The 27,723-nt window shown below is 45.9% G+C and overlaps 1 protein-coding gene across 1 annotated transcript in view; it reads right to left on the reverse strand.

The window, feature by feature from the left end:
• The window catches only part of KLHL3 (kelch like family member 3), a 47,017-nt gene that overhangs the window by 12,086 nt on the left and 7,208 nt on the right, over positions 1 to 27,723 (reverse strand). The window contains exons 2-7 of the mRNA XM_075715129.1: positions 26,568 to 26,684; positions 23,522 to 23,628; positions 17,943 to 18,064; positions 9,022 to 9,184; positions 5,929 to 6,038; positions 868 to 984 (exon numbers count right to left, since the gene is read on the reverse strand). Of these exons, the coding sequence (XP_075571244.1) occupies positions 868 to 984; positions 5,929 to 6,038; positions 9,022 to 9,184; positions 17,943 to 18,064; positions 23,522 to 23,628; positions 26,568 to 26,684 (736 nt within the window). The remainder of the gene's footprint in view (positions 1 to 867; positions 985 to 5,928; positions 6,039 to 9,021; positions 9,185 to 17,942; positions 18,065 to 23,521; positions 23,629 to 26,567; positions 26,685 to 27,723) is intronic.

Here is a 27,723-nt window from a genome sequence, read left to right on the forward strand (position 1 = left end):
TCCAGCTCTTCCCAAAGAAACACATGCAGTAACATCCAAGCTTCTCACTTTTTTACAGTATTACTCACAAGTAGCAGTGCTCCCTCTATTTTACCACCCTCTGCCAGACACTTAACTCAGCAGAGGAGAATTCACCAGGAGCCTGGGTACAAAATAAGTAATTTCTTTTATTTGAGTCAGAATTTTTAAGGAGAGGCAATATCTTTTACCTGATCAGAAGATACAGTTGAGAAAAAAAAAAAAAATACATGATGGGTTCATCTTGTGAATACCGATTTTTTTTCAATCGTATTGATTTTTTTAGACACATGATAAAAGCATAGCAAAGAGCTATGTGCCAACCCCTTCTTTGGGGATTCTCAGCTCATTATCAAGGCTCAGATCCCAGGAATTAACACATCAAGAACAATCTCTAAGTCAGACTATGTCAGAGAGCATCTCGCCTGCCAGTCACACTGACCCATCTTTACGCACAGAACACATCTTAAGCCAAAATTATCACACATGACGTGTTCACACCAAGCTAAATTTACCTGTGCATTAGGGAAAAAAACGCACAAGCTTGTAACACCACCACCGGGGTATTTTCAGGGTGAAAAATCCCAAGATATTAACTTCTAAATGCTTCCACTAAGAGGGGCAGGAGCTCCGCACTTGGCACTGCCTGGCAGAGCACAGGTCACATTTGCAAGAAGGTTTCTGCGCACATACATTGATTTCAGAGTCCACACAATTTTTCCTTTTATTCCTCTGTTTACAGAATCAGCGACATGCCAAATTACCCATCTCAGACACAAACAGCCAAGCCATTGATTAAGGAGCTCAGCAGCTTAAGTGCAAGTATTAATTGCTTATTTGCAGACTAACCTGTACAAGATAATCTCTGGGCAAAAGGGGTAGGCGAACATGCTCCATCAGTTTAGCCATGTGCTCTAAGCGAGATTCCTTCTCATAATTTATCCAAGAAATAACCGCTTCAAAGACCTACACAGATAAAGTACAATTAAACAAAGAAGAGAGAACTGGCTGGCACAGTCACCCACCCAAAATCAGAAGCATTGTGATTTTACAGTATCGAAGGAAGGAGGTGCAAGATCTCTATCAAACAGACGAAAAACTCGGGAGTATGCAGAGAGCACAAGCACCACGGTAGCGAAGAGGTGAGCTGCCCATGCGTATCAATAAGCAACCTCACATCTAGATGTGCTGTATCACTCTCAAAGCTAAGCGCGCGTCCAGGACAATCACGTACCTCTTGGACATTAGTACTGGAAGGCAGCCAGGAAACTTAATTAGCCTGCTGGCATTTGCGCTGGACATTATTCATGAAATCAGCCACACCGATTACTCCTGATAACAGAGATCTCCCCTTCCGAAGGAGTCTGGCTACACAGTAAGTCACCCTGTTCACCATCATATTTAATCACTGCACCAGTTCTGCCCCCCACCCCAAAACCCAACAAGTCTTCAGGACTCGTTCACCACACACGCAGGCAAACCCGTATGCAGCCACGCACGCAGTTCACCACTAAAAATACCCAGATGCTTCTGCAGGGAAACAAGGGCACGCTGGACTTCTTGTCTGAACCAAAATCTAGTTTTACTCCCAGATCCAACCGGTTCAGATAAGCATCCAAACTTTGACTCCGTGACGAACTGGGCACAAACAACCCCGTGCAGCAGGAGCCACGCAGAGCCCTGCGCGACAAACGCACGCGGGCAGACGCGTCCTGCGTGGGCTCCTGGCATGAATATGCATGTGCTTATACAACCGTGAGCCTCGCTCCTCCCAGAAGAAAGGCCTAAAAATGTCACGGAGAGTGGGAAAGGCTTCCTGAGACACCCAGCAAGGCAAGGAGAGCGGCTGGTGCAGTCTCGGATGCTGCACAGCAGGATCTGGACCCTTGCAGTGGAGTTTCCCTGTGGAGTCAGAATTAAATTCTGACCTTTAACTCACATCTACAGGCAAAATTCCCCAAGTGCTCTCGCTACCCAGTTACTCACGGGGGGCTGAGCACAGCCATCTCCCGTGGACCCCGGCCGTCCTGCGCTTCCCCCAAAAGGCATCGCTGGCCGTCGCCCCGCACACAGCACGTGCCCGTGGTTTCAACTTCCTCCGGGGTCACCAAATGGTCAGGCCAATTTGCACAGATATTTTTTGCCTTCTTTCCACCCCTCCCTTCGCTCCCCAAGAAACCATTTTGTTCAGTCCAAGGTCGCTAATTTGACAATATTAACCAGAACCGAGGGCACCATCTCTCAGTCCCCAGTTGTTGCTGGCAAATGTATTTGCAGGAGGCACCGGCAGACGCGTCCTCCCAAAAAAAGGAGAGGCAGAGCGGAAAGGGGTTTCCTCCTCTGAAGCTAAACTATATCCTTAAAAAAAGGAAAAAAAAAAAAAAAAAAAAAAAAAAAGCACCAGCCTCATTTCCTTTCCTATGCCAACAAATGCTCTTGCTGAACTGTTTGGAATTCAGGACGCCACGATAAGGATTTAAGCAAGGCAATGGGGTGCCGTGTAATCACACCCCAGCAAATGCGGAGGAAAATAACTACAGCAGAATCTTTAAGTATTTTAAAAGGAAAATAAACAAACAAACAATTTCACTTTGGCTACAAGGCATTTAAAGTAGAAACTAGGTTGTTGTGAGATTCTTAATTGCAAATGAGTGTGGAAGATGCATAAAGCAAATGTTTAGCCAACAAACATGCTTTTCATTAACCTCTTCTGCACAAATGCTGAGCTACAGAGCAGGTCACGGGACTGGAACATCCCCAGCTACAGACCAAGATGACAGTGAACAAGTCTTAAAGGAAGGTAAAGCAAGTGTGCAGAAGGAATAAACTGCTTCCTCGGTGCTGGAGACCGCTCCTGAGTTAGGCACACACTGATGCTACCCTGCTGTGCCTACTCTAAAAATAACAGAAATTTTTAAAAAATCAGATTCTGGCACCTTCCATTGGCTCTGATTCCTAATTTTATGGGGGGCAGGGGGGGAGGATCTTAATCCAAGACAGCAATCTCTCTATTTAAAGGCCACATCTGTTTCCACTACTGCTATGCCCGCCCTCCGCACGCTGTGCCCGCTGCAGACCTCGAGCAGCTGCTGCCGCTCCCCCAGGAGACGGGTTTTTCCAGCCACGCAAGACCCGCTGCCAGGGTGCGATGAAATGAAGCAGTCACCCACACAGCTTTATTTAGAGCACGGGCATGGGCTGAGGTAGCAGCTGGCACCTGCCTGGCTGTAGGAGCAGTCCCGAGCTTGCGAGAAGCAGATTTCCCACTCTATGGAGTAGAAGGCTAAAAGCCTGGATTATCCCTTTTCTGCACACTACCTAAGCAAACAGCAAGCCCAGATGTTTTCCCAGTCTCTTTAGCCAAAAATCCAGTTGTTAGATACTCCCAGGAGTGAGGACCAAACTGCGTATCAGCTTCTACTGCGTGTTAGCAGCATGAGGCAATGAGTCAATTACTGGACGCTGTGTAAAATCCCCAATCCAAAAATCCCAACTCTTCTAAAAATTTCTTTCGTCACTGTTCCGAGTTGGCAGAAGCCCTTTCTTGAGGGCTGGAAGCCCCTCCATTTCACACATCATTAGTAAATATGAATAAACATGATTTTTTATAGTTTTTCCGTGCTTGCATACACTGTTATAATTAAAGAGCCAATTAGGTCGGGTACAGAAAGCATTGATAAAACTGTCTTCAAAGCACTCAGCTATAGCAAAAAGAGCAGGCAGGGACCAAAATAAACCTTTGCCCTAGGCCGAAAGGGCCAGTGCAACTGCGGAGGCTGGTAACAGCAAGGGGGAGAGGGAGAGAAAGGAGGATAATCTTTGAGTAACAGGGAAACGTTGTCACCATGTCACAATTAAAATAGATTTCTGCGGTAGCAGAGAATTTTTGCAGTCCTGATAGCCTAGGGATATAAGTATGCCAAAATTTGTGGAGATAAAGAATATATTTCATTAGGCCAACTGGTGTTAGCTGGGGGGTGGCAGAGGAAGGGGAGAACACACAAGCCCTTGGGCACACATGCCTTGAAGCACTGTAAGGGCAATATTCCCCTCCCTGGCCCTGTTACCTTCCGGCCCTGGCAGGAGCCAGCTATAACACTTCCCAGTGAGCCAGAGATGGCAAGGCTCTGGCTCAGGCTGCAGTACATGTATGGGACACGGTAAGAACCGGACCAAGAAAGCTTCTCGTGAAATGTGGCTGTGGCAATTCAGCTCTCCAATGTTTGAAGTATTTGCCTATTTACAACATCTTGTTGCTTAAAAATAGTTACCTATCCATCACATGTGCGCATGCATACACATAGATATGTGTGTGTGTATAGATATACACACACATATATACGTTTTTATATCTATATTTAATTTTCATAATATACATCTCATACATTAGCAGATAGGAAAAATAAAGGTCAGGAAAACTGCTTGTCTGTCATGAAGCTAACATAAAACAGCAGCCTACGAGTCTGTCCTCAATTTTCAGCACTTCTTTGGACTCCGGCACATATTTCACGTTTATGTTCCAATCCCATTCTCTGCCTCTCTCCTGTTATTCGTATCTGTTGTTTTGAACGTGCAGCTTATGCTTACATTTCCTTCCACTGCCTTGCATTCTCAACTTTTACAATCAGCCAAAGAAATACTGGGTTTGATTGTACAAAGCTCAGATGAGGGAGCGAGTACTTTGATTTCTCTGGGCGCAAGGCCAATAAAAGCTTTTCAACAATGCTGCACAGGACTCAAAAAATTGGTTACTAAACTTGCACTTCCTTTTGCTGGCTGCTTGGCTCGTGCAAAGCAATTCTCCCGCGAGTTCATGCCATTTGTTTTTTCCCTTTTTGGCCCTGCCTGTGTGGCACCTCGTAACACCCCGCCGAGACGCCCACACTAGCCCCAAGCCTGCGGAAATGCGCTCCCGAAGCCTCCGAGTTTGCTGGCTCAGGATCTGAATGAAGCATCGCTGCATTCATAACTCACGTGGTGCAGGTTTTCTGGCAAGCTTTACGGTCCGTACGGGCCCAAGCACCCACATGTCTGCAGCCCGGATGGGCTGAGCAGGATGGTGCACACAGCTGGACGTGCAGCCTGACCAGCTCCGTACAGACCAGCAGCACCAATACCCAGGTCCAGGCTCGTCCCACCAAAGCGCAGGCATTCAACAAGGGTCCTGAAGTTACGAGCCACATAATCCTCAAGCTCTCCTGTAGCCACAAGCGTCCATCTCCCCATAGGGACAATTCGGAGGTGAGCTGAAGGACCCGAGGAACATACCTCTCCCCAGAAACCTGCTGCAGGTCATGCAAGAAGCCCACACCAGAGAAAGGGGCTGGACCCGGTGTTCACCCTGTACCGTAACCACTGGTCACCCTCCTTCCCAGGACTACAGACCACACAAGATGTGCTGAATGTTTCAACCACAAAACAACATCAACCAGTGCTTTCCCCGCCCCCCTTCCATTAAAAACACTGATGATGCTAGAAAAATGTTTCCTTCCTTCTTTTTGGTTGCAGGCCTCCTTTAGTCGTCCTGTCCAATGTGCAACAGAAGCCAATACTCCTCCCTGGCCTAATGAAATTCACCTTTTTTTGAGGTTTTACGGCAGGTAGTACAAGCTTTACACCAACAGCAGATGGGAGTGCCCTAGTTTTCCAGAGAGGGAAGGTATTTGGTTCTGTCCCCCAGGGCTTTTGGAAGAGATATGGATCTGAGAATCATTGCTTCCTACAAAGAACAACCAAGTGAAGGTCATTTTTATGTGTTTTTAGGATTCACATTATTTTTAATTTCCCTTTCCACATAAGCTCTGTTGGAAAATAGCCCCTAAAGAGCATAACATGAGAACAGTTCCCGATGCAAGATCTAGAAACATTCCAGCATTCTTACATTCACTGTTGCTATACAATTTACTGTACCTTTTCTTCAGAGGAGACTGTGAGCTTGTCACTTGATATTAAACTGCAAACCTGGTCCAGACTAAGGCTAAGAAATTCTTCTCCTAGCATCACTTCAGGAAAGTGCTGCTCTGTTCAACAAATGAAAAGGGGGAACAGAAAATTATAATGAAATCCATGCTTTAAGTCAGTGGAAGGACTACAGCTTTCAGAGAACTGCTATTACTGCAGCTCTGGGCACCCGAGACGAACAATGCATCACAACTGCATGGCCGAACAGAAAAAGAAAATAGTCTCAGAGTAGGTTAAAGAAATTTGATGTTATTTCAAGTAACACAAGCCCCATGAGACGCTTTCATAAATTACACTAAATGGGAACTTAACTTTCTGCAAAGCCACTAAGTACATTCCAAGTGAAAATATGATTTGAAGTGGCAATTGAGAAAAGTGCCGATGCCTTTCTAAAGTAGTAAATAGCCTGGCCACCTCGAGATTCAGTTCTTGCCTACTTGAACAAGCTAGACAGAATCAGATCTGCTCAACACCTGGATGAGAGACTCCAGCAAGAGTCCCTGATATTTGTAGGTATTCAAAGGAAAAGCCCACCTTTAACATCAATCAGCCAAACAGTCAGTTTGGTGCATACGCTCAGCAGCAAATAGTGAGGTATCCCACGGCATCCAGCTGAATCTGTATGTGCAAGGGGGCACACAGAGAGGAGCAAGGTGGGGGGGGATCCTCATCCCATGCATACAAATGGAAGGAGAGCTGATCCCACTTGTCAATTCTTTCCCCAAAATGTATAAATTTAACCTTTCCCCAGCTCCAAACCCTTTGCACCCACCTTCCCCAGCAGCCTTGCCTCTTCCCACTTAGTCTGTAACTGTACAAATTTCTTCTTTTTCCCCTTTTTGCCTCTAAATCCCTCCGTGCTCTAACTTTGGGAACCACTTGAAGAACAAAATACAGCAATTCACATTACTGCTTATAATCCCAAACTGGGAGACTTGTGACCAATTGCAACACAGATCCAAAAGGGATCATCAGATCTGTTAGGCTTTACATTTAGCCAAAGGGCACTAGGAAAGAATTACTTTTCTAGAAAAGAGTTTTTAGGTCAAAACCATCGTTAGCCAGTTGCAGACAATTTTAACTTTGCAAGCATTTGTTACAAATCATGCCAATTTTATCTCACCTGCCATTTACTAAGTCCCATTTATCTTTGACTGAAATACAGAAACATGAATCTCAGACACTTTATCTGAAGCAGCTTTTTTCCAGCCCTAATCCCTTCAGCTTTGAGAAGCTCAGACTGATGTATCCAAAGAGCTCCCCCCGCAGCAAGATCTGCCTCTAGTTTTCACCTCTGCAAAGTACTTTGCCTGCCAAAAAGCAGCACCACAGGGACACAAGCTGGCATAACTTCCAGAGAGGAGCTCCTTGGAGATGGCACCTGAACAGCTCCTCACCAATCTGGTGCTGCAGAGGGCATCGGGGCTTCCCCAACCATGGACCCTACTTTGTCTCACAGGGACCAAAACACCACAGCTAAGCCAAAGGCTCTGAGTAAAAATAGCAGTATCTGGATAAAGTTTAATACTCTGTTATGCTGGAAATCATATATAAGATCTAATGAACTCTTCTGGCCCTAAACACTTGAGAAGCAGGAAATGCTCCCCACACGGTAAGCTGGATGCACTCCGACTTCTGGACACAATCTCCTATTCATTCTGGACTGGCATCTGGCAGTAGAAAGATATTTGATCTCTTGTTATTAGTTGGAAGCAAGTACAAATATTTACTGATTTTAATACAGTAACTTGTGCCTGCATCAAGAAGGCTCCTCCACCTCCTGAAGTTATCCATTGGCCAGAACTAAGCACTTCTCAAGTAACTGAGCTCATGCACGCATGGACTCTTGAGCTTGGGGACTTCTGTCTTGGTTTAATGCTGTTACATAAACAACATAGTGAAAAGAATTTTAATGGCATTTTTATTAATGGAGTTCCATTAACATTACATGGGCTGTTGTACTAACGGGGACTTATGAAGGCCAGTAAAACAACAAAGCAGACTTTCTAATTGCCAAACAACCAAATAAATATACAGTGAATGCACTGCTTGTTGAGTTAAAGATTAAACAGGGCCTGGAAGCAAGGATAATGAGATATTACAAGCAAGCCTTTATACAATTAACCATTCCTTCCAGAGTACCTTTTCCTCCAGGGGATAATACAGCCAGAGCAGCTGAAAAGGTTTTACTTTTATTTGCAGGAGAATAGGGGAGGACTTGGTGGGCACATTTTTATTCCACTGAGCCTACTTACGGTCCAATTAAGGACAAAATCATACCAAGAAAAATGTTGCAGGACAGAGCAGGTGCCCTGGGAGACAGCAGGTGTATTTTTCCCTATACAAATAGACAGAAAAGCAGAAAACCAAACTCAAGTAGAGAAAACTACCAGCTTCTCCAAGCAGAGGTCAAGGGCAACTCTGCCGGAGGAGACCGGAAAGCACTGGAGAGTTAAGAGCATGGGGCCACTTAGAACAGCTTTACATTTACAACGTAGAGGAGAAATGCTGAAAGCCATTGCCTGCACCTACTTACTGCAACCAGAGCCTATCCACCCTTGGGGTAAGTGGCCATTGCTCCACAGATCAGAGGCTCAAACTGCATGACAGTTTCAGCTGAGTGTTCCCACAAGATTTAATTTTGCCCAGTGCCATTTATTCCTAGAATGCACAAATCCCCAACATTGCCTACTGCTCTCACAGGGCAGCATACACAGGGAGGACACCAGCACACCAACACCGTGCTGTTGAATGGGCAGCCAAAGAGCTTACTAGGAACATACTAAGGAACTATTTCATGGGCTGGGATCCAGAGGATCAGGTTTTTTTACCTCCTTAACTGTTCCCCTGCAACCAAACCACATTTCACAATTTGCAGCATCACAGAAAGTTACAAGTCTACAACCCAGTAAAGTACTCCCTTCCTTCTTCTAACACTAGAAGCATGAAGAGAGCAACCAGGATGTGCTGACCTTGCTCAACCTACGAGTCACTGTACCTGGAAGCAGGTTTAACTCGACAAACAGATGACCCTTCCCTCACCTGCGTAGGCATTCGCCTGCTGCAGCAGTTCGGTACAGGCGTGCACATCAGCAAAAGCTCGGATTCCAAGGCAGTTTGTGGGATGCAGCTGGGACTGAAGAAAGTCACAGCAGTTTTTTCTAACATCCATCAATTGCAACAAACTAGCAGCTGGCAACAACACCTGCAAAGGCAAGAAAGGGGAATTAGAGTTAGCAACAAAGAAAGTTTGATCCATAGCTTTCACAAGTTAGATGTAATTCCCCTTCGGACAGGGACACATTCCTGTGGGGTACAAGAAGGAAGGTTAAAATTTTAGCACTGTCTGTATGCAGAAGATCCCTATCTGTGCTCCAGGAGATGGAAACAGCTATCCTATATCCTACAGCAATAGGACGAGAGGAAATGGACTCAAGCTGTGTGAGGGGAGGTTTAGATTGGATATTAGGAAAAATTTCTTCAAAGAAGGAGTGGTCAAGCATTGGAACAGGCTGCCCAGAGAGGTGGTGGAGTCACCGTCCCTGGAGGTGTTCAAAAAACATGTAGATGTGGCACTTCAGGACACGGCTTAGTAGGCATGGTGGTGTTGGGTTGATGGTTGGACTGATGATCTTAGAGATCCTTTCCAACCTTAATGATTCCTAGTTTTTACTTTCATTAAAAATAATCCAGCCACCAAGCCAGGAAACATGAAATTGCTACTCTACCCTTAATTGGTTTAGTGGTGGACTTGGTAGTGTTAGGTTAATGGTTGGACTGGATGATCTTAAAGGTCTTTTCCAACCTCAATGATTCTATGATTCTATAGGTCTCCTATTGCTGTGTCATGAGCTCTAATTTTCTAGCAGGGTGAGGGTGCGTTTTAAAGGGGTTTTGTGCAGTTTGACACACAGTTTTTCAGTCTTCCTCAGCAGCTGGAAGGAGCAATTTCTGGGTATATTTCCGGCTTTGTTGCCGGCAGGTCCTGTACACAGATTTCCCCCCTCCCCCTAGGAAGAGCTTTATATTATCTACATGCAATACCATCACATTCAAAGCCTATAGCAGACCAGCACTCCAACACCCTCAAAACCTCAAGGCCTTGACAAAACCACATTGGCTTGCGAGCAGGGTGCCCAAACTGTCATAGTAAAGAGGGGGTTCTCAGAAGCTCAAGCAGGTTTTGGTGACAGCAAGACTCTCAGGAAAGATGAGGCCAACTATTCAAACCAACGGCCCTCATTTTCACCCACACAAAATGCTGTGGACACTTGTGGTTCATGACTGCATCTGAAAATGAGGTACTGCTTTGTCTCTACAAAACTAAGTACGGAAAAGGGAGACAGAATTGGATCAGGAATGTGATATCTGCTGGAAAAACCACCTTTGAGGTCAGTGATCAGGACAGGAAGTAGAAAATAAAGTCGGTCAGGATGTTACAGCTCGTGACATCAGCTACTTCCTTTCTTATGTCGTCCAGCAACTGCAGACGTGTCTTAACCCAGCTCTTCCACAGCTCTGGCTGCTTCACACATGTCCTTCCAACCAGGCATCTGTGCTCACCATCTGAGCACAGATTTCTGGAAAATTATTTCCGACTCAAAAAAGCCCAAGCGGCTGTTAAACAAAACAAACAGGTTAACTGCAAGCACCTCCCTGGATCTCGATGGCAGGGAAGGGAAAAATAAGTCCCTTCCCCGTCCCTGCTTGCCGGCCCCCACAGTCCCGTTCCACATCGGGGCAGGACACACAGCCTGCCCCAGGTCTTTTCTAAGCCACTGATGCATTCCCCCTCTAGCCCAGCTGTACAGTGTCTGACTGCTGCCAAGCAGCCACCCCAACAAGCAACAATTAAAAAAAAAAAAATCAAATAACACGGGAGCCCGTTTTGGCCCAAGCCTCTTGATGCCAGGAGGAGATTAGTTTGTGGTTTTGATTAAATCAAGATAGCAATGCTCTCACATTTTTGAAACCTAGCTGTGAACAACTTTCTATCTAGCTGAACCATCTCCTTATATCAGCAGAAAGGCAAGCACCTGACTTGCGTAAGGGCTGTGGGTAATGAAGTCAGACTCTCTGCAAACTATCTCTGGCCAAATACCAGCCAAAGCTTCCTCCATGCACCCCCCATCCATCCAGCGGATGTGCCTGCAAATCCAGGTGGGATGCTTACCTGGAGTGTTTTGGTATATTGCCTCTAAGACAGAGGCTACTCACTACCATCGCTAACTCCCACATGCTACACCCCCTGAACGTCCTAGTACTGCTATTACAACCTCGTGCTGGCTTGACAGGGCAGTGTAGAAGGAGCCTTATGCCACTGCAGTTACTGGGAAAGGAGCATTATAGAATCATAGAATCTTTTAGGTTGGAAAAGACCTATAAGATCATCCAGTCCAACCATTAACCTAACATTATCATATAATACTTTTTAGAAGTAGAATATAATAGGCTATCAAGAGATGAGTGGATTTTCTCTCTTATTTCCCAGCTGAACATCTCACCACTCATCTTGTTTTTACCAGGGAAGGCGAAAAGCAAGCAAAGGATATCCGCTAGCACAAAGTCTGTTTCCTTTAGAAATAACAAGAGGAAATGCCCTGCCTAAACAGGCAGCAGGACCAAACTGCAACCCCATTAATATCCAGGCAAGTTACTCTACTTGGGTTTGGATTTGGCTCTTAATCTTTGAACTCCAACCACTGTGAAGGATTTACAGGGAGCTGGCTTCTCTACCAGATCAGCCTCCATACCAAAACCCAATCATCTTTTGAAACTATGTCAAAATGATCTGCTGTTACTACTGAGACTGACTTCTTTGCTAAATAAATTATGACCAGAACCTCATCTATGGTGTGTAGATATATACACCCATAACCATCTAGTTCACAGCTGTGCTCTCTCGCTCTGCAGACTCTGTACCAGCCTCAGGTTTTACAGAACATTGCCTGTGCAATTAAATACTTTCATAAACCTTTGATGTCTCTGAACTAGAAACATCTTTCAGCCAAAAGTGCTCTGTGTTGCTATAAGGTTTGTTCAATAGGCAGGGCATTAACGCTGGACTTAAGAGGCTGGGGTTAGTTCCCTGCTCTGCCACAGCCTTCCAGGTAACCTTGGCCAAGAGTTAATCTACGCCGTGCCTCCTCTGCAAAACTGGGAGAGGAGCATTTCCCCAAGGCAGGGGATATATTAAAGCTTATAAGTTGCTTTGCCATTTTAGTCAAATTGGAAGCCAAATAAGGGTACTGGCCATAATCCTCAGCATCACATCTAGTGCCACAGCTGGGTCTGCACATCTGCCCAAACAGGGAGACAGCTCCCAAGCACCCTCCCAGGGGAATCCGTGACCAAAGCAACAAGCAGATCTTGCATTTGCAAGGCAGGTTAAGGACTTGATTTTAACTGAACAGCTCTAAAACTGCACAAGTAACTGAGATAAAACTCCATTACTGTAATGTGGCTTTTCAGTGTTAGGAAGGCAATTAGGCTTTATCACTCCCCAGCTGCTACGAGGCAGTGCTGAGGGTGAACAATGGTGCTTCTACTTAAATACTCCACCTGGGGTGAAATAGCCACAGCAAAGGCATGTGTAGCAGGATCAGAGAGCCACAAAACCTCTCCAGGAGCAGGCATCAGAAGGAGAAGGGATATAGAGATGAGAGAGAAAACACAGGAGCAGCTGGCAACTTCCCTCCTGCTCTACCTTTCTCCAACTTCACTGCACAGAACAGCTACACCATCCCTCGGTTACAGAGTGGGATAAAAATGTGCAGAGATATCCATCAGACACAGCATAGTCCTCTGGTGTCATATCCAGAAGTTTCTCCTCACTGTTCTATTAGGCCAATCCAATCTGAAAGACTTTCCGTAGGCCTAGGAAGGGCCCCCAACCCAACTGCTCTAACACCCCAGAGAAGTCAAGCCTGCTGTTGACCAGGGCTCTCCAGCACTCCAGGAGGGTGATGCAAGGCAAGGAGCTTTGTCTCCAGGGAGGAAGACAGCCCTGATTTATTGCATCTCCTGAAGCTGAGTTGAAAGCGTCTCCGCCTCACGCTGGGCTTGCACCTACTATAGTTGCAGCTTCTTGAGTGAAAAAGGCGGGGAGGGAGATGAACTGACCCATTTATCCCTTTATCATCAAAACTGCAGCTGCCACAGATACTCTCCTTCCTTTGTTGTGAAGTCCTAAGTCCCTAGGGAAAGCTGAGGTGCAGAAGCACACTTCTGGAAGGGAAATCCTACAGCTTCTAGCAAAGCTTTTTTCCTCCTCTCTCAAGCCATTTTTTATTACAATTATCATGCCTGCAAAGCTGACAGTTTCAACATCTATTTCCTCCAGACAGCTGATTTCTAGACACCTCTTCACTCTTCTTTCTATATGAGCCATATCTCAAACTGTATATAGTATACAAGGACACACCACACACATGGTACGCTGCATCTCATTCGTAAGAATTTGTGTGTGAAATCAGGTTAATCAGGACTTTTGCCGGGGAATCATTACAACCCTAACGGTAATGACTTTCTTAATTGGGAGGGTAATTCTCAGGATGCCTGCAAGTAATTAAGTGCCATCAGTAAGGATTGGTGAGACACACCAAAGAGGGACTGTATTCACTGTCTACAGCCAGAGGTCCAGGTCTCTTCACAGGACTGCCCAGGAGAATGAAAAGCCTCCTCCTAAATCTCCTCTTCATTCAGCTCTGCTCAAGGACACCATGTTGAGCCTCTTCTCCATCACTGGACTTTGCTCCCATCACTCTTCACTGAGCTGCCAGGTTTGACATGAGTGTTGGAAAGAAAGCAGCAGTGCAGCCAGTTCAGCTGCAAAAATCAAGAACTAACTGAAAAATCCAAGGAGCCAATATGTTAAAACTGCCAGTTATTCCATAACTCCAGGTATGGAGCAGCAGGCCCTGTGCTCTGTTTGATGTGTGCATGTGGTTTCCATTGAAGCCAGCCAGGGCTGCACATGAGCATCTGTGAACTTCGTCAAGTCGCTCAGCTTTCATTTTCCCTCACTTTTACAGAAACTGTACAGCACAATTTTGTTCCAAATAAATTTATCAAGCTCCACCTTCAAACGAATGAGACCTTTTTGTCATGCATATGAATCAGATGTCTTTACAGCTAACCTTGATGTGGGGTGCAACAGAAGGGGAACAACAGAAGGCAGTGGGGACAGAAATGCCGGGATGGATTTTCCTGAGACTACAACATGACTGCAATGAAGACAGAAATTCTTCCTTGCTCCATGCCTTCCAAACAAGTGGGAGGTTAAATCCCAAATGCGTGTTCAGAGGCAAAACACTGCTCGGCACAGAAGTGTCTCTATCATCCATCATTCCTGAGCCTTCCTACTACTGCATCTATATTGCCTTGAAATCTCACTCTAAAAATGAGGTTCCAATGCATAAAGCAGAATTCCATTTGTTGGGGCAATTCTCACCCACGTACCCCCAATGGAGTTAGAAGACAATATTCGCTCCCACATGGGCTCAGTGCTCTCTCTCATGGAGCTAGGGTGGACTGGAAATCCCCTTCACTCCCCAGTAATTCACTACGAAGATGATGACTGGAACTGACTGTAAAGGTCTGGCCCCTTGTACACACATCCTTCCTTCCTTAAAAAAAAAATAAAATAAAACCCAAACAACACTTTGTGCAATGAAATGACAATCAGCTACAAAAATACGTGCTTAGAAAAACAAAGTCTCACTTCCTGAACACCATACCAGGTCTATAAAAGCAAAAAGAGACAGGTTTCTATCAGAAAAGAAACAACAAAAATACTGTAAAAAGGCTTGTTGTTGTGAAGTGCTGGGCACCACTCAGCATTTGAGCACACTTGGGAACACTCATTCCTGCACTACCATGTTACCTTTGCCGCTTACCTTTTTCCTCATTTCAGTTCTGCTCTCATTTTATTTTGCTCGCTGACAGGAACTTGTCTTTTCATTTATTCACATGTTTTGGTAGCTTGGCTGCATCTGTTCACTTAATGCCATTTAGCAATCTTTTTTTCTTGTAGTTTCTACAGTGAAATTACCTGGCACCGATACCCAGAAATTGCTCCTTCCAGCTGCTGAGGAAGACTGAAAAACTGTGTGTCAAACTGCACAAAACCCCTTTAAAACGCACCCTCACCCTGCTAGAAAATTAGAGCTCATGACACAGCAATAGGAGACCTATAGAATCATAGAATCATTGAGGTTGGAAAAGACCTTTAAGATCATCCAGTCCAACCATTAACCTAACACTACCAAGTCCACCACTAAACCAATTAAGGGTAGAGTAGCAATTTCATGTTTCCTGGCTTGGTGGCTGGATTACTTTTAATGAAAGTGAAAACTAGGAATCATTAAGATTGGAAAAGATCTCTAAGATCATCAGTCCAACCATCAACCCAACACCACCATGTCCTCCTCAGGAGATACCTGCTGGCAAAAGAGAAAGTCTCACCACGCTTAAGCAAGACAGTGAAGGAACATTGCTGAAACAACGCAGACCGGCACTACCGAGGCATCCTTCCCGCTGGATGGCTGACACAAAGCTGTGCAGCAGGAGGATGAGACACCGTAAGGGACCAAACCCGCTCACTGCTTAAGACTGACGTTGCTAATCCAAACCAGAGACTGCAAGGAGCTTAATATTTTGTTGTTTGTGATGTTTGCCTTGCCTTCACTGATGTGACTCTCTCCAACAGATCACAGAATATTCTTTTCTGTAAAATTCTTCCTGTCGTTGCAGGTGAATATTAACCTATTTATGTCATTCTGCTCATGGCTAAAACACCCAGAGACAGGATGGAAACTTCTCTTTAAACTTTCTACTGGTTTCACCACAAATGGATGATAAATTCCATAAAACATTTTCAACAAGGATATTTTTAACACATAATAAAATTTAAACTAGTCAGTCAATCCTGCTTTAGATCAGCTTCATTTCTTAGCTCCCATGAATTAATTTACATCCAGCCTAAAAAGTTATTCACAGGGTGGTTATTTAAATAAATCATGTAGAAAAAGAGCTGCGTTATTAGATCGGGAAAAAACCTAAGGCCCAAAACTTATCTATTCACCAAATTTGTATTTCTTGATCCTATTGCCTGAGAGATGGAAGCCAAAAGAGCCAGGGCTTTTACGTTAACTCTTTGTAATCCCTAGGCCATCAGAAGGCAGGCCTTGGTTAGGTTTTACTAAAAAAGATAGCATTCCGTTTGCTCAGAAAAGGTAACATCTGGACTTCTTCACAGACCTCCTGGGCAGTGCAGGGCTGAGCTGGCTCTCCAGCCTGCTCCAGCTCCCACAACACTGTTACACCCAGGTGCAGCTGTACTCGAGCACTGAAACGCTCTCATGGGAAAACAGCCAGAGCAGGCGTAGTCACTTCAAGCAAGCTTCATTCAACGCAGACCGACTCGGGCCAGCACACCAGATGGTATCCCGAGCTCAGCACCTCCCACGTGCCGAGTGGGTGCTTCTGGGCCGCCTAACAACCAGCAGCATGGAAGGAAAGCATACGTTTGAGAAAGCACGTGGATATAGTCTCCACATTTCCCACAGGAAGAGGGACCGGCTTGAGACTGTGTAAATGCCATTTTTTTCCTCCAGCAATGGAGGATCCCAGAGGTCCAAGGAACTCCACCCCGGTTCCCTACTGAAGTAATGTTGTATCTCAGCTCCCCATGACCCTGACTATATGCTGTAATTAAGCATGGGCTACGCAGCAGAGAGCTAGCCCAGATGACTCACAGTTGGGTTTGAGCCTCAGCTTCTTTGCTGTAATGGTACCTTGAAGGTCTCCTCACTGCTGGTCCTCAGCCTCACTGTAGGGCAACCAGGGTCCACACTCCTACCGATGCAACAACTGCCAGGTTGAGAGCGTGCCAGAAAGTCAAGTTTGTAAAACTGGAGGGCAGAAGGGGCAAGAAAAGGCACCCACAAACTTAGGTCATGGAGAATAGCGCAGGCCTTAGACTGCAAAGCGGACATAGCTCAGGGGTTTGTCCGAGTTCCTGCAGGAACAGCAATATGCTACAGGACAGCAAGAACCTGGAGCAGAAGCATGTCCCATCCACAGCAAGAACCTAATTTCAAGCAGAACCATTCTAATTTTACCATCTTAATTAGGTCAACATAAAGCACACAGCAGCACTGCCCCTCTCTCTCCAGCATCCACGGACCCAGACTTGTTACCCTGCCCAGCATCCAAGTCGCAGAGAGGAAGACAACAAACTCAGACGGCACTCTGCACTTGCAGAGACCAACTGAAAAGCACATCCACACATGAGCTCCCAGCAGCCCTTCCAGAAATCAGTGGCTAAGTGCACAGCTGTTTTCTTACCACAAACACAAGTAGAGTCAAAGAAAAAGCTTTACCAGCAGCCACAGCCACGTGAGATAGCAAAACGCTCTCTTCCTGAGCATCCCACTTTATCTGCAGGCTGCCTTTCAATTACTCTTTTCACTTCTACACAAATATTTACCTCAAAGAACTTCAAGATGGAGCACACACACACAAAAAAAAAGGAAGAATGCCCTCATTTGAACAATATATTCCACTCAAAGCTCTGCCAGACAACTCAAACTACCCAGAAGAATTTAAAAACTAACAGCCAGATTCCTCGACCATGACCTTAAAACAGCATTTGACTCACTGCTTGTTTGAGTCTATTTTGACCTTTGACAGACTGACCCACAAGTCAGCACAGCTTCTTGGAAGGCAAATGCCTACTCTCGTTAGAAGAGCTCGACACAAAAGCTAAATGCAACATGACTGAAGTGCGGGGAAAGCAGCAAAGTGCCTCAAGACTAAACAAAGGCTGGAAGCAGCTCTTTTCAAGCCCAACCTTTTACTTTCTGCAGCCTGAAGAGATCACTCACCGCTCGAAGGACCCGTGCCTTTGAGTTTCAAGCTTTTTACTTGGGTCTCCACGGGAGCCACTGAACCAGACCTACCTGCACGTTCTCTTCCGTGACCTCGATCTCAGCGGTGTAGATGTAATCAATCAGCTTCCTCAGGGTCTGCCCATCAACGTCTTTTATCTCAATCTTCTTGGCTTTACTTTCAGACATGTCTCCTGAAATTAATTTCAAAAGGACAGTTAGTGTTAGCTTTGCAGGACCTCGTTGCAGGCCCTGGCTCCCCATACATCCAGCACATCCTCCTGGTATTTGACTAACAGACTGCCCGGGCACTATCCCTGACCATCGAAGGACAAACAGCAAGATTCCCAGAAGCCTCCTAATGCCACCTAAAAAAAACATCTCAACATCTGAAGACACTAGTGTAAAATACAAGAAGTCAATAAATGGAAGCAGCTCAATTTCTTGCCAGAAAAGAACCTGCCATGGTTCACCTGCATTCAAACACATATAGGGGCTAAAAAAAAAAAAAAAAAAACCAAACCAGTATGACCCTCAACCATAGGGACAGACTCAAAGAGACTGTAGACAAGTCTTAGGAGGGCTTTTTAAAAAAATATATATTTTATATATTTATTAAAAATATTTTCTAAAATTTTAATATACATACATATATATATATATATAGGTAGATGAGTAAGTTGCAACAGCTAAGTTAGGGTGCTTTGTGGTACACCCTACAATAAAAGCAAGGCAGCATTACCCTCTTTCTTTAGAAAGAACCTGAAACCTGCTGAGGAAAACAAGCACACATGCCAGCAGTTACATCCAGTGTGCTGTAAGCTTCTCTCCTAAATCACGTTGCTGTAACCTGTCCACGCAGTTACACCTTACGCAAAGCATCTGTGCAGAAAGCTGTATTTCTCATCTCTCGCCTTCCCAACCTCGCACCTCAGGGGCAAGGCAGCCTTTGGATCCTTTCTCCAAATACATAACAAAAACAAACAAAAAACCCCAAACATGCAGAACTAGAGCAATAATTTCCCCTAGGGATATACAAGTAAAACCCATATCTGTGTAAGAGCCTACACATGAGCCGGTGCTTTACGTGCACCTTCCCCACCGCTGTCGCGGCCAACGCCGTGCAGGCACCATACGCACATACCCTGTGCGTAACAGGAGCGCGTCACAAGAACAAAAGCATGCTGTGGAGAGGAGAGCGGACTCCCTGCTGCCCTTCCAGCGTCCACGCACACGGTGACCTCACCTGGGTTTTAGTCACCAAAATCTTGAGGAACCATAGAAAAGAAAGAACAAACTCCCAAGCGGAAAGACAATGATAAGTGAAAAAGCAAAGCTAAACGAAGGAGAGCATGAAAGAAATGTCAATTCTTAAACCTGGGCATGAATAATCACTACGTTAAGAAATCTGGTGACTCAGTACCGCTGTGGGATTAAGAGGAAAAACAGTTCCTGCAGCCTATGGGAGAAGTAATTACAGCCTACATCTCTGTACAGCGTGCGACAAGACGTGGCTGGGCACATTAAGTGCACAGCACAGAGTCAGATGCTAAAGGGGGTCCAAGCTTGAGCAAAATCTGGATCCTGGAAATTGAACTTTGAGGGTTTCACTTATGCCGATAAGCAGGTAAATAAATAACAGGAGTTGGGTCAGACCATAAGTATTAGAAGAGCCAACAACGTCCCAAGGGAAATGTAGACTGAAATAATATTTGCCCCAAATTCAATTTTTAAAATTAAATAATAAAATGTTACTCAGAGAAGCCCATGAATACAAATGTACAAGTACAAAGGGATAAACGACCTACATTTGGGAGGCCTTCAAAGCGGGTAGGACTTTTTAATTGACAAAATAAATGTCATCTCCTTCACACGCTTCCTCCCCCACCAAAAAAACATCTCCAGAGATGAGAGGGGGCTTCTGAGAACAGGCCAGTCACCATCAGCCTAGGAGGAGCTGGAGGAGCCTGCACGGAGCACCCAGCCAAACCCCACCTGCACAGCCAGGGGCAAGCGGAGCAGCCAGAGCCCTGCAGCGCTCGCCGGGACCCGCGGGGCAGAGGAAGGGCTCAGATGCACGCACCCGGAGAACGATGCAGAAATAGCTTGGAGGGACTGATCCGACAACATCATCTGTCTTTGCGGCGTTCATGTGACACAGGCAACAAAAATAAAGGCTGCGTGGGCTTCCACACCCACCAGCAAGCTGCCAGCCCTGCATACGAACGGCCTCCGCTGCCTCTGCTCCGGTAACAGCCCAGCGCACGATGAGAAAGGGGAGTCTTGCATGCTGTGCCCCACGGTCGGGTGGGATCCAACCCCTCCAGCCACACTGGCACGATCGAGCGCCTGCCACGTGCCGGAGGCTGCTGCTCTGGACACATCTCTAACGCTGCAGAGCGAGGAAGAACCTGAAGACACCACAAGCGAACCAAGGCAGGGGTTGGTGCAGACCAGGAGCACACAACAAGCTGCACCTCCCTCCTCCAAACACAGACCCAAGGCAAACGCAGCCTCTAAAGCACGGCTGCAGGCAGCCGAATGGTGGGTCAATCAAGGCGTCTCATCCCACATCCTTTCAGAAGGAAAAACCACACCTTAAAGCCCACAAAACCCAACCCCTAGGATGTCTTTCACAAGTCAGACTCGAGCCTTACCCGATACCTTAATTACAGAATAATTCAAAGCGCTAGCATCATCTCTCATACATAAAGGCTGTGCTGAGAAAGGGCTGCCCTGCACGAGGTGCTGCACAGAGGGAGCAAAGGCAGGTAAAACAGGCGGAGTCGCTCCAAGCAGACCCTCTTCAGGGGACAGACTTTGCAAACACCAGCCCCTCGTGAAGGCAAGCCCTTCATGCATCACGCTCAGCACCCAGCAGTGCTTTCTCCATTCCCCTCTGCTCATGAGGGGAGGGGGAGAGCAGGGCTCTCCTGGTTTGTCACAAGATAAACTACAGTCAAAACTGCAGCAGCTCACAGTGCCTTGTTTACCCAAAACAGCAGCTTGCCCTGCCTCCTACATACTGCACTCCAGAGAGGCTTCCCAGCGCACAGCTACAGCTTTTATTGCTTCCTAAGTCAGAGATGTGCCGAAGGAGAATACGAGTGTCCACCATTCAATGGAACAACAAAACCACAGCCTCTTGCACATGGGGCGAGCACTTTGAAGTGGCTTGCGAGACCTGCAAGGGAGGTTTCTGCCTTGCTGCTTCCTCCTTCAGCACTTCTGAAGTTCCCCCACGTATCTCACAGGAGCAGTCCTAGCAGCATCACCGAAGTATCTCTCGTCCTTTCTGAAACTATTGTGTTTTCTTCTAAATGGATGGAAATTACCGTCCCCAATCATCCCCACAGAATGGTGCCAACGAGGACCAGCCACCATCCAAAATGCTCTAGAGAAAGCCAGCAGGGGAAGGGACACTCAGTTAGGAAGTGCTGGGTGCCATCTCTCCCTCAGCAGTGGAAGATACAAATGGAATACAGGCCTGCTTATTTTCAGGCTTCCCGAGGCTATTTCAAAGAGGAACGCCTAACCAGAAGACACCAGACGGTTTAGGAAAGACCCCAAGGTCATCCACGAGTCCAAAGTCAGGCCCAACGTACAGGGACAGGGCCTGCAGAGCAAGCATCAGGCAAAGGTGGATGAGCTGCAGGTCTCAGTTTGGCTCCCACTGCTCACAGCTTTACACTGATCATTCACTACCGCGTGGCTGCCGGCACTGCCAGGGGACCCCTCCAGCTCTCCAAGCCCCCAGAAAGCAGCTCCTTCGGTGGGGACTGGGTGCAGAAGCAGCTCCTGCCCAGTTCTGCAAACACCCACGCTGTGCAGCTGCCCCCGGGTCACTGGGTTGCATTGCTGATGTGCAATGCAAAAAAGGAAAAAAAAAAAAACCCAAACTAATTTTCAAGGTGCGATTTTAAAATCTCCCCCTACAGAGAGTGAACCACCACACAGCTGGAAGGAGATCACACGCTTGGTCTTTGCAAGAGGGAGATACAGACTTTAGAAATTTGGGACTAACTGGACCAAAAGCAAAGGCAGAACTGGTCTTTGCCTGAGCCGCTGCCCCCGGGGATGTGTCAGCGGGAGGGGACCGGCGGCGGCCGAGGCTGTCACCCAGCCCAGGGGAGCTGCCGAGCCAGCCACATGACGGCGGTTAGCTGATTACTGTTTAACTCGCGGCGTGAGGGATTACACGGCCCGGAGAATTCCTGCATGGAAACATGAGCAGCCCCACGCCACCGCCTTCCCGCTCAGATGACCTCTAAGGATCAGACCGTTTTTCCACCAATTTTTCTATTTTAAGCTGCTCGTCAGGGACGAACATCACAAGCACAAGGCCTCGCCGAGGTGCCCTGCGCAAATGGTTGCCTCTGCGCAGGGTTTGCTCCTCTGCCTCGCCACCATGGCCAATGCCCGCTTCCACCATGCGGTGCCAGTGCCCTAGCAAGCACAAACGCTCTCCACCTTAGCTCGCCACGCTGACAAAGCCATCACGGCAAACCTCACATCTCGTCTCGCATTCAGACATCTGTTTACACCGCAGGTTCCCCCCCTGCATTACAGAAGGGAAAAAAAGCTTCCCAAATGACAAGCTTTTTCCTGAGAAACACTGTGTTCTACTTCAGTAAAACAAATAAAACCAGGTCTAACCCCAAGGCTTCCTTTTTTTAAAAAGGAAGAAGCAACCCCTAGACCACAGGCAAAGGAACATGAAACAGGGGGAAAAACCCCCACGCCTCATTTATGCTGAAGCTGAGGGATGGTAACAACCACTCCCTGGAGCATACAATCATTTTCTTTGCATTTGGATAAGCCAGTTTCTATCCTGGAAAGTACGGCAAGAAAAAGGAAAGGAAGGTCAGCAGCTCCCGACCAGACTAATTTTACTAGAATGACTTAAGTCAGTCACTCCCTTGCCTTGGGATTAGCATGGCTTTTTTTGCTGCCCCACCTGGGCACAGCCTCCAAAGGGCCCATGCTATAGGGATCAGAGCAAGAATTTTGTCCTCTTCTTTCCTTCACACTGATGTTGCATCTGCCATTACCAAAACATACCGGACTGCAGCAACGCACCCTGCAAAAAGGCAGAGCTGCTAAAACACACTGGGATCGAGAGAACGGTGTTATTTTGGGCAGCAGCAGAAAGTGCCACAGGAGATTAAACATTCATGACTGCAAATTGGCATCGGCAGGGCTGAGCCTTGAAACTACAACTCCTGTGCCAGCGACTTCTTTGATGTGCACCATGAACATTTAGGGCATTGCACACGTGCTTGATGTTAATGATGTGTTTTCATGACCCAAGGTCTTGTTAAGAGGGGGAAAAAAAACCAACCCAAAAAGCAGTGAGCCAAACCTCATAATAACCTTCCTGTGACTCATATGCTACCCACTCACCCCACATCCATACAACCACCCCACATCCATACACTGTGCCTCAAGGAATTCGTCAAGGATGACCAACATCATCCATCAAGTCTAGCAAACTGCAGACCTAACCATACTTCTCCTCTCAAGGAAACTCTTTCCCCACAGGCCATGCCTACTGCCTCTGCTGCAGCTCCTGCCGGAGACACAACCAGAAGCCTCTGGGTTTGCAATGGCCCGTTCAACCCAAGTACGGTGTCTGGTGTCAAGAAGAGTACCTGTAAACATCGCACAAAAATAAGGGCTGCAGGCCGCAAGGACCACGCGGTGGGCTTCCATCTCCACAGTTTCAGCCACAATCACCACATCACAGAGGAGCCGCTTGCTGGAAAAACACCAGAAAAGACAAAGATCATTTCAGAACTCCTGGTCAGGCAAAAAGCTATGTCAGTGTAGCCTGAAAAAGTAAGCAGAAGACCCACCATTACAGACAAGGCACCTGAGCTTCTGCCAAATCCCAGTGGAAGGTCCTCTAATCCTTCAGCTACCAGCTCCTACCAGTGTTTGCCTGCAAAGCAAAGCCTGAATCCTCCCAGTGCTGCAGTCCTGCCTGTGGTTCTGCTGTTTCCAGAAAAAAAAAAAATCTGGTAGCCAACTAGGCATACATGCTGCCCGAAGAATGGATGGGTATGGGTCTCCTTCCACCTCTCAAACAATTAGGGCTTGGAGAAGGCACAGAAGAGCTTAAGAGTTTGGGCACTACCTGGAGCCAAGCTCTAGTAAATCTATAAGACAAGAAATAGCCGTGCAAGGGAACACCAGCAGCGCTTTCATCTTTCCACAGGGGAAAGGTAAGAGTGGAAAAATGAAGTTATTTCTGCACTTCCTTCCATGTTCGGCCCTACAGAACATGACCACCAAAACATCTCCTGGTACTGACCAGCGCAGAGGCTGCCCCAGCCGTCTCCCAGTAAGGAGATGTCAATCACTGGAGTTTATCCATGGGAGGACTTTGTTTACCACATGAATTAGTCTGGGATTAAGAGTCACTGGGATAAAGCACAGGATTCCAAACAGAAACCAGAAAACTTCTAAGCTCCCCCACTGACTCATTGTACAGCTTTGGAAAAGTCACTTCATTAACTAGTGACCTTTTCTACCAGCCCCACGTATGTCCTCTGAGGATTCATTAGTTAATGTTTGCACAGGGCTTCGGAGATGCAGACAGCTAGAAGTGCTCAGCCTCCCAATAAGTTGGTTTAAGATGTTTGAGCATACAAATGCAAAATAAGGTGTTCTTTTCAAATGTCAAGCCTGAAAAAGGATCAGTGTCTGTAAATCTAGATGTCACCTTTTCTTCAGAAATGCTTATCACCACGCTGCACTTTGTCTTTAGGAAACTGCATATCAAATAAACACACATGGAGCTTCTAATGGACTACATATGTCTTCCCCACATACTGGAATACATAAATAAAACATCTGTGAAATGGAGGGTTATAATTGGAAAAGAGGAAGAAGTACGAACTGGTAGTCTGTGCTCTACATTCATCCCAGTTTGGCAATGAGGGAAGCTCTTTAACATCCTCTTAATGGAGGCTTCCTCATTTTCTTCAGCTTATGCAAAAGGCGCTCTGTTCAATTCCTCTTTGGACTATAGTTATCTGAAGTACCACTCATGAAATTAATTTCACCTACATTTGAAAGCTAAAAATTTCAAGTGAGCAACATATAGCAAATAGGATAAAGGCTTTGCAAGATTTTTCTAGACCCCTCTGTCTGAGATTTCTGGATGCATCTGAATGGAGGCACTATTATCCAAGGTAGCTACTAACACTGATTGCTGACAGCCTAACGGATTGCAAGCTCAATGCACATACAATAGACATGAGAACTGAATACTCCAGAACAGCAGCAGGAGCTGACAAAAAGGAGTGCCCAGAAGAAGAAAACATCAAACAGGTGCTTAAGGGCAGCTTTCAGTCTTCTATTTTTTATCACTTCAGTATTGCACAAGATCTAGCTAACTACAGGCACTAAGAAACATTGTCAGTCTCCAGCTATTCCCACTATGCTTCAATTAACAAAGGAATTATAGTAGCACAATAGATTTCTGAATATAGCTGCACAAACCTCTGTTTTCAGATCCTTTGCTTTCAGCACAAAGAAAGGACTGGAGGGATGCCAATAAAAAAAAAAAAAAAACACCACCAACAAAACACAACCCCATACTCCACTTCATGTAATTGTTACAAGGGAACGATATTTCCATTTTCTGTTCCTATGCAACTGAGAATCACTGTCAGACATCTGTGGAAGGAGACATTGCTAAACCTTCTCCACATGAGAGAACATGTATATTGGGAAACTACTTAATCCACAGAAGAGAGGTGGCTATTACAGCATCTTTTGAGTACTTTGAGTCTGGAGGAAGAGTAAAGGGTGTTATCTGCTTTCATCATACCATCTGAACAGTGAGGGAGCACATACGTTCATGTGTATGACACATGTACTTTCCACAGGAATTATTCTAAAAATTGGGTTTCTAAGTCCCTATTTGAATGGTAAAGGACTTGAACGAACTAGTTGGAGAAATGCTCGCTGAACTTCTAACTGGTTTGTGGGATAGCAACAACAACCAAGAAACAACTTGGGTTTAACCACTGCCACGGCACTGCTGAGGTGATGACAGTGGTTCTTGAAGACTGTGTTTGCTGATACTTTTTTCAGCCTCCATTCTCCCTGTACCCACACAGCTGTGTAGAGACTGAGGTGTTCTCTTTTAACCAATATCAGGATTTTTAAATTTGCAAGTAGAGAGGTGACATTCTTCCTGAGTTGTTGCCTTTTTTTCACCCCCTATTTTGGAGTGCTAGTTTAAGAGAATAAGAACAGTACGTTAATAATCTTTGGTCTGTATTTATACGTAGGTGTCTTAATGTCTGTAATGTTCTATTATTGGTTTTCAGACCATTAGCTCAGTTAAGAACATAGTTTACAGCTGAATTTGCTGTAAGTAATGGAAAAGACTAAATGAATTATCATCCATAAATGAAGGCTATTGCTCAGGTAATGTTTTTGAGCCACAGCTGGCTTCCTTCTGCTGGAAAGATAGAGAGGTCTGAGATTGAGAAGAGCAACCCACCACATAAGGGCTATATTTTAGCTGTCTCTTCCTACTCGTTTATTAATACCCTACGCGCAACCATTAGCTGTGACAAAGATGGCACTTTTTTTTTTTCCTAAGTCTCCCAGAAGCCTTTCTGTTCCAATCAGCACATTTCTGCTAAACCAGAGAGGGTGCCCATTAAGTTGAATGTGTACCTCCGTAATTCATTCATGACTTTGAATGCCTTTCTCATGTGAGAGGGGTTGACTGTCACTGTGCGCTGGTCCTTTTCATCTTCAGCTGCCTCAGAGGAGCAGGAACTCTGCTTAACGCTAAAAACAGGGAAAAAAAGGAGTAGAAAGTTTGATTCAATGACACTTTAAAAAAAAAAAAAGGTATCATAAAACTGCAGCACAGGGTATTATGCTTGGAGTTACTTGCATGTTTGTAAGTTGGCGTGGGTTCACCGTATGAAGAGCATCACGAAATGCAGCTACTTCTGCATGGATGCTGAAAGCCAACCCAGCCCACATTTCAGTCAGCCGGGAAGAAAAGGAAAAAATGCCAAACACTTGAGGACAAAGCCCAGCCTTACAGGCTTCAGGCCAGGAAAGCAGTATAAGTTGAAATTCAAGCCAGAGCATACATGCTTCACTGAATAGAAATAGACTTCAGCACTGGGAACTACAGGAGTACCGTGGATACTTTAACATTCATCCAGAGAAAGAGAAGTTTAGTTTTCAACGCCCCGTCTGAAAAACGCAAGCATACAATACACAACTTGTATCTTCTTCTATAGAGGCAAGTAGAAAAGGACTATTAAAACCCCCTGCGCAGCTTCCAAAGCATTAGATTTACAGAGGCCACATCCCATTTCCATTTTAGAAATACGTCCATTTAGTGCCACTGAGACATATAGAAAGAATTATTAAAGCAGACCTTCCTATCAGAACCACTAGCTAGATAGGTAATGTCAAACCAGATGCACCCAGTTATGCGCTGCATTTAACCAGGCCAACAGGTGCCTAAGGCACATACACGTCCTCATTACTTTGTTGGGAGCATTGGCTCTTTATACAGAATTGACATGAGGTCAATATCTCTACCTCCCTGATCTGGAAGTGTGTGAAATCACTCTGAGCTAAAGGTTTCCACCTATGAAAAAAACAGCCCTTAGAGCCAGGTCCCTGTTCTGCTTACACCCACGGCTCACCCCTCAAACCTGCCAGCAGGCAAAGGCAAACAAGACAAATTGAGCAAGGTTGTTCGTGTCAAAAGCCAACCCCAAACGAACGGCAGACCTCCGGAGGTAACCCCTTCACCACCATGCACCAGATTGGAGACTTTCTCAGAGTCTTCCTTCCAAAGGAC

Source organism: Pelecanus crispus, chromosome 8 (assembly GCF_030463565.1).
Source record: "Pelecanus crispus isolate bPelCri1 chromosome 8, bPelCri1.pri, whole genome shotgun sequence".
NCBI lineage: Eukaryota > Metazoa > Chordata > Aves > Pelecaniformes > Pelecanidae > Pelecanus > Pelecanus crispus.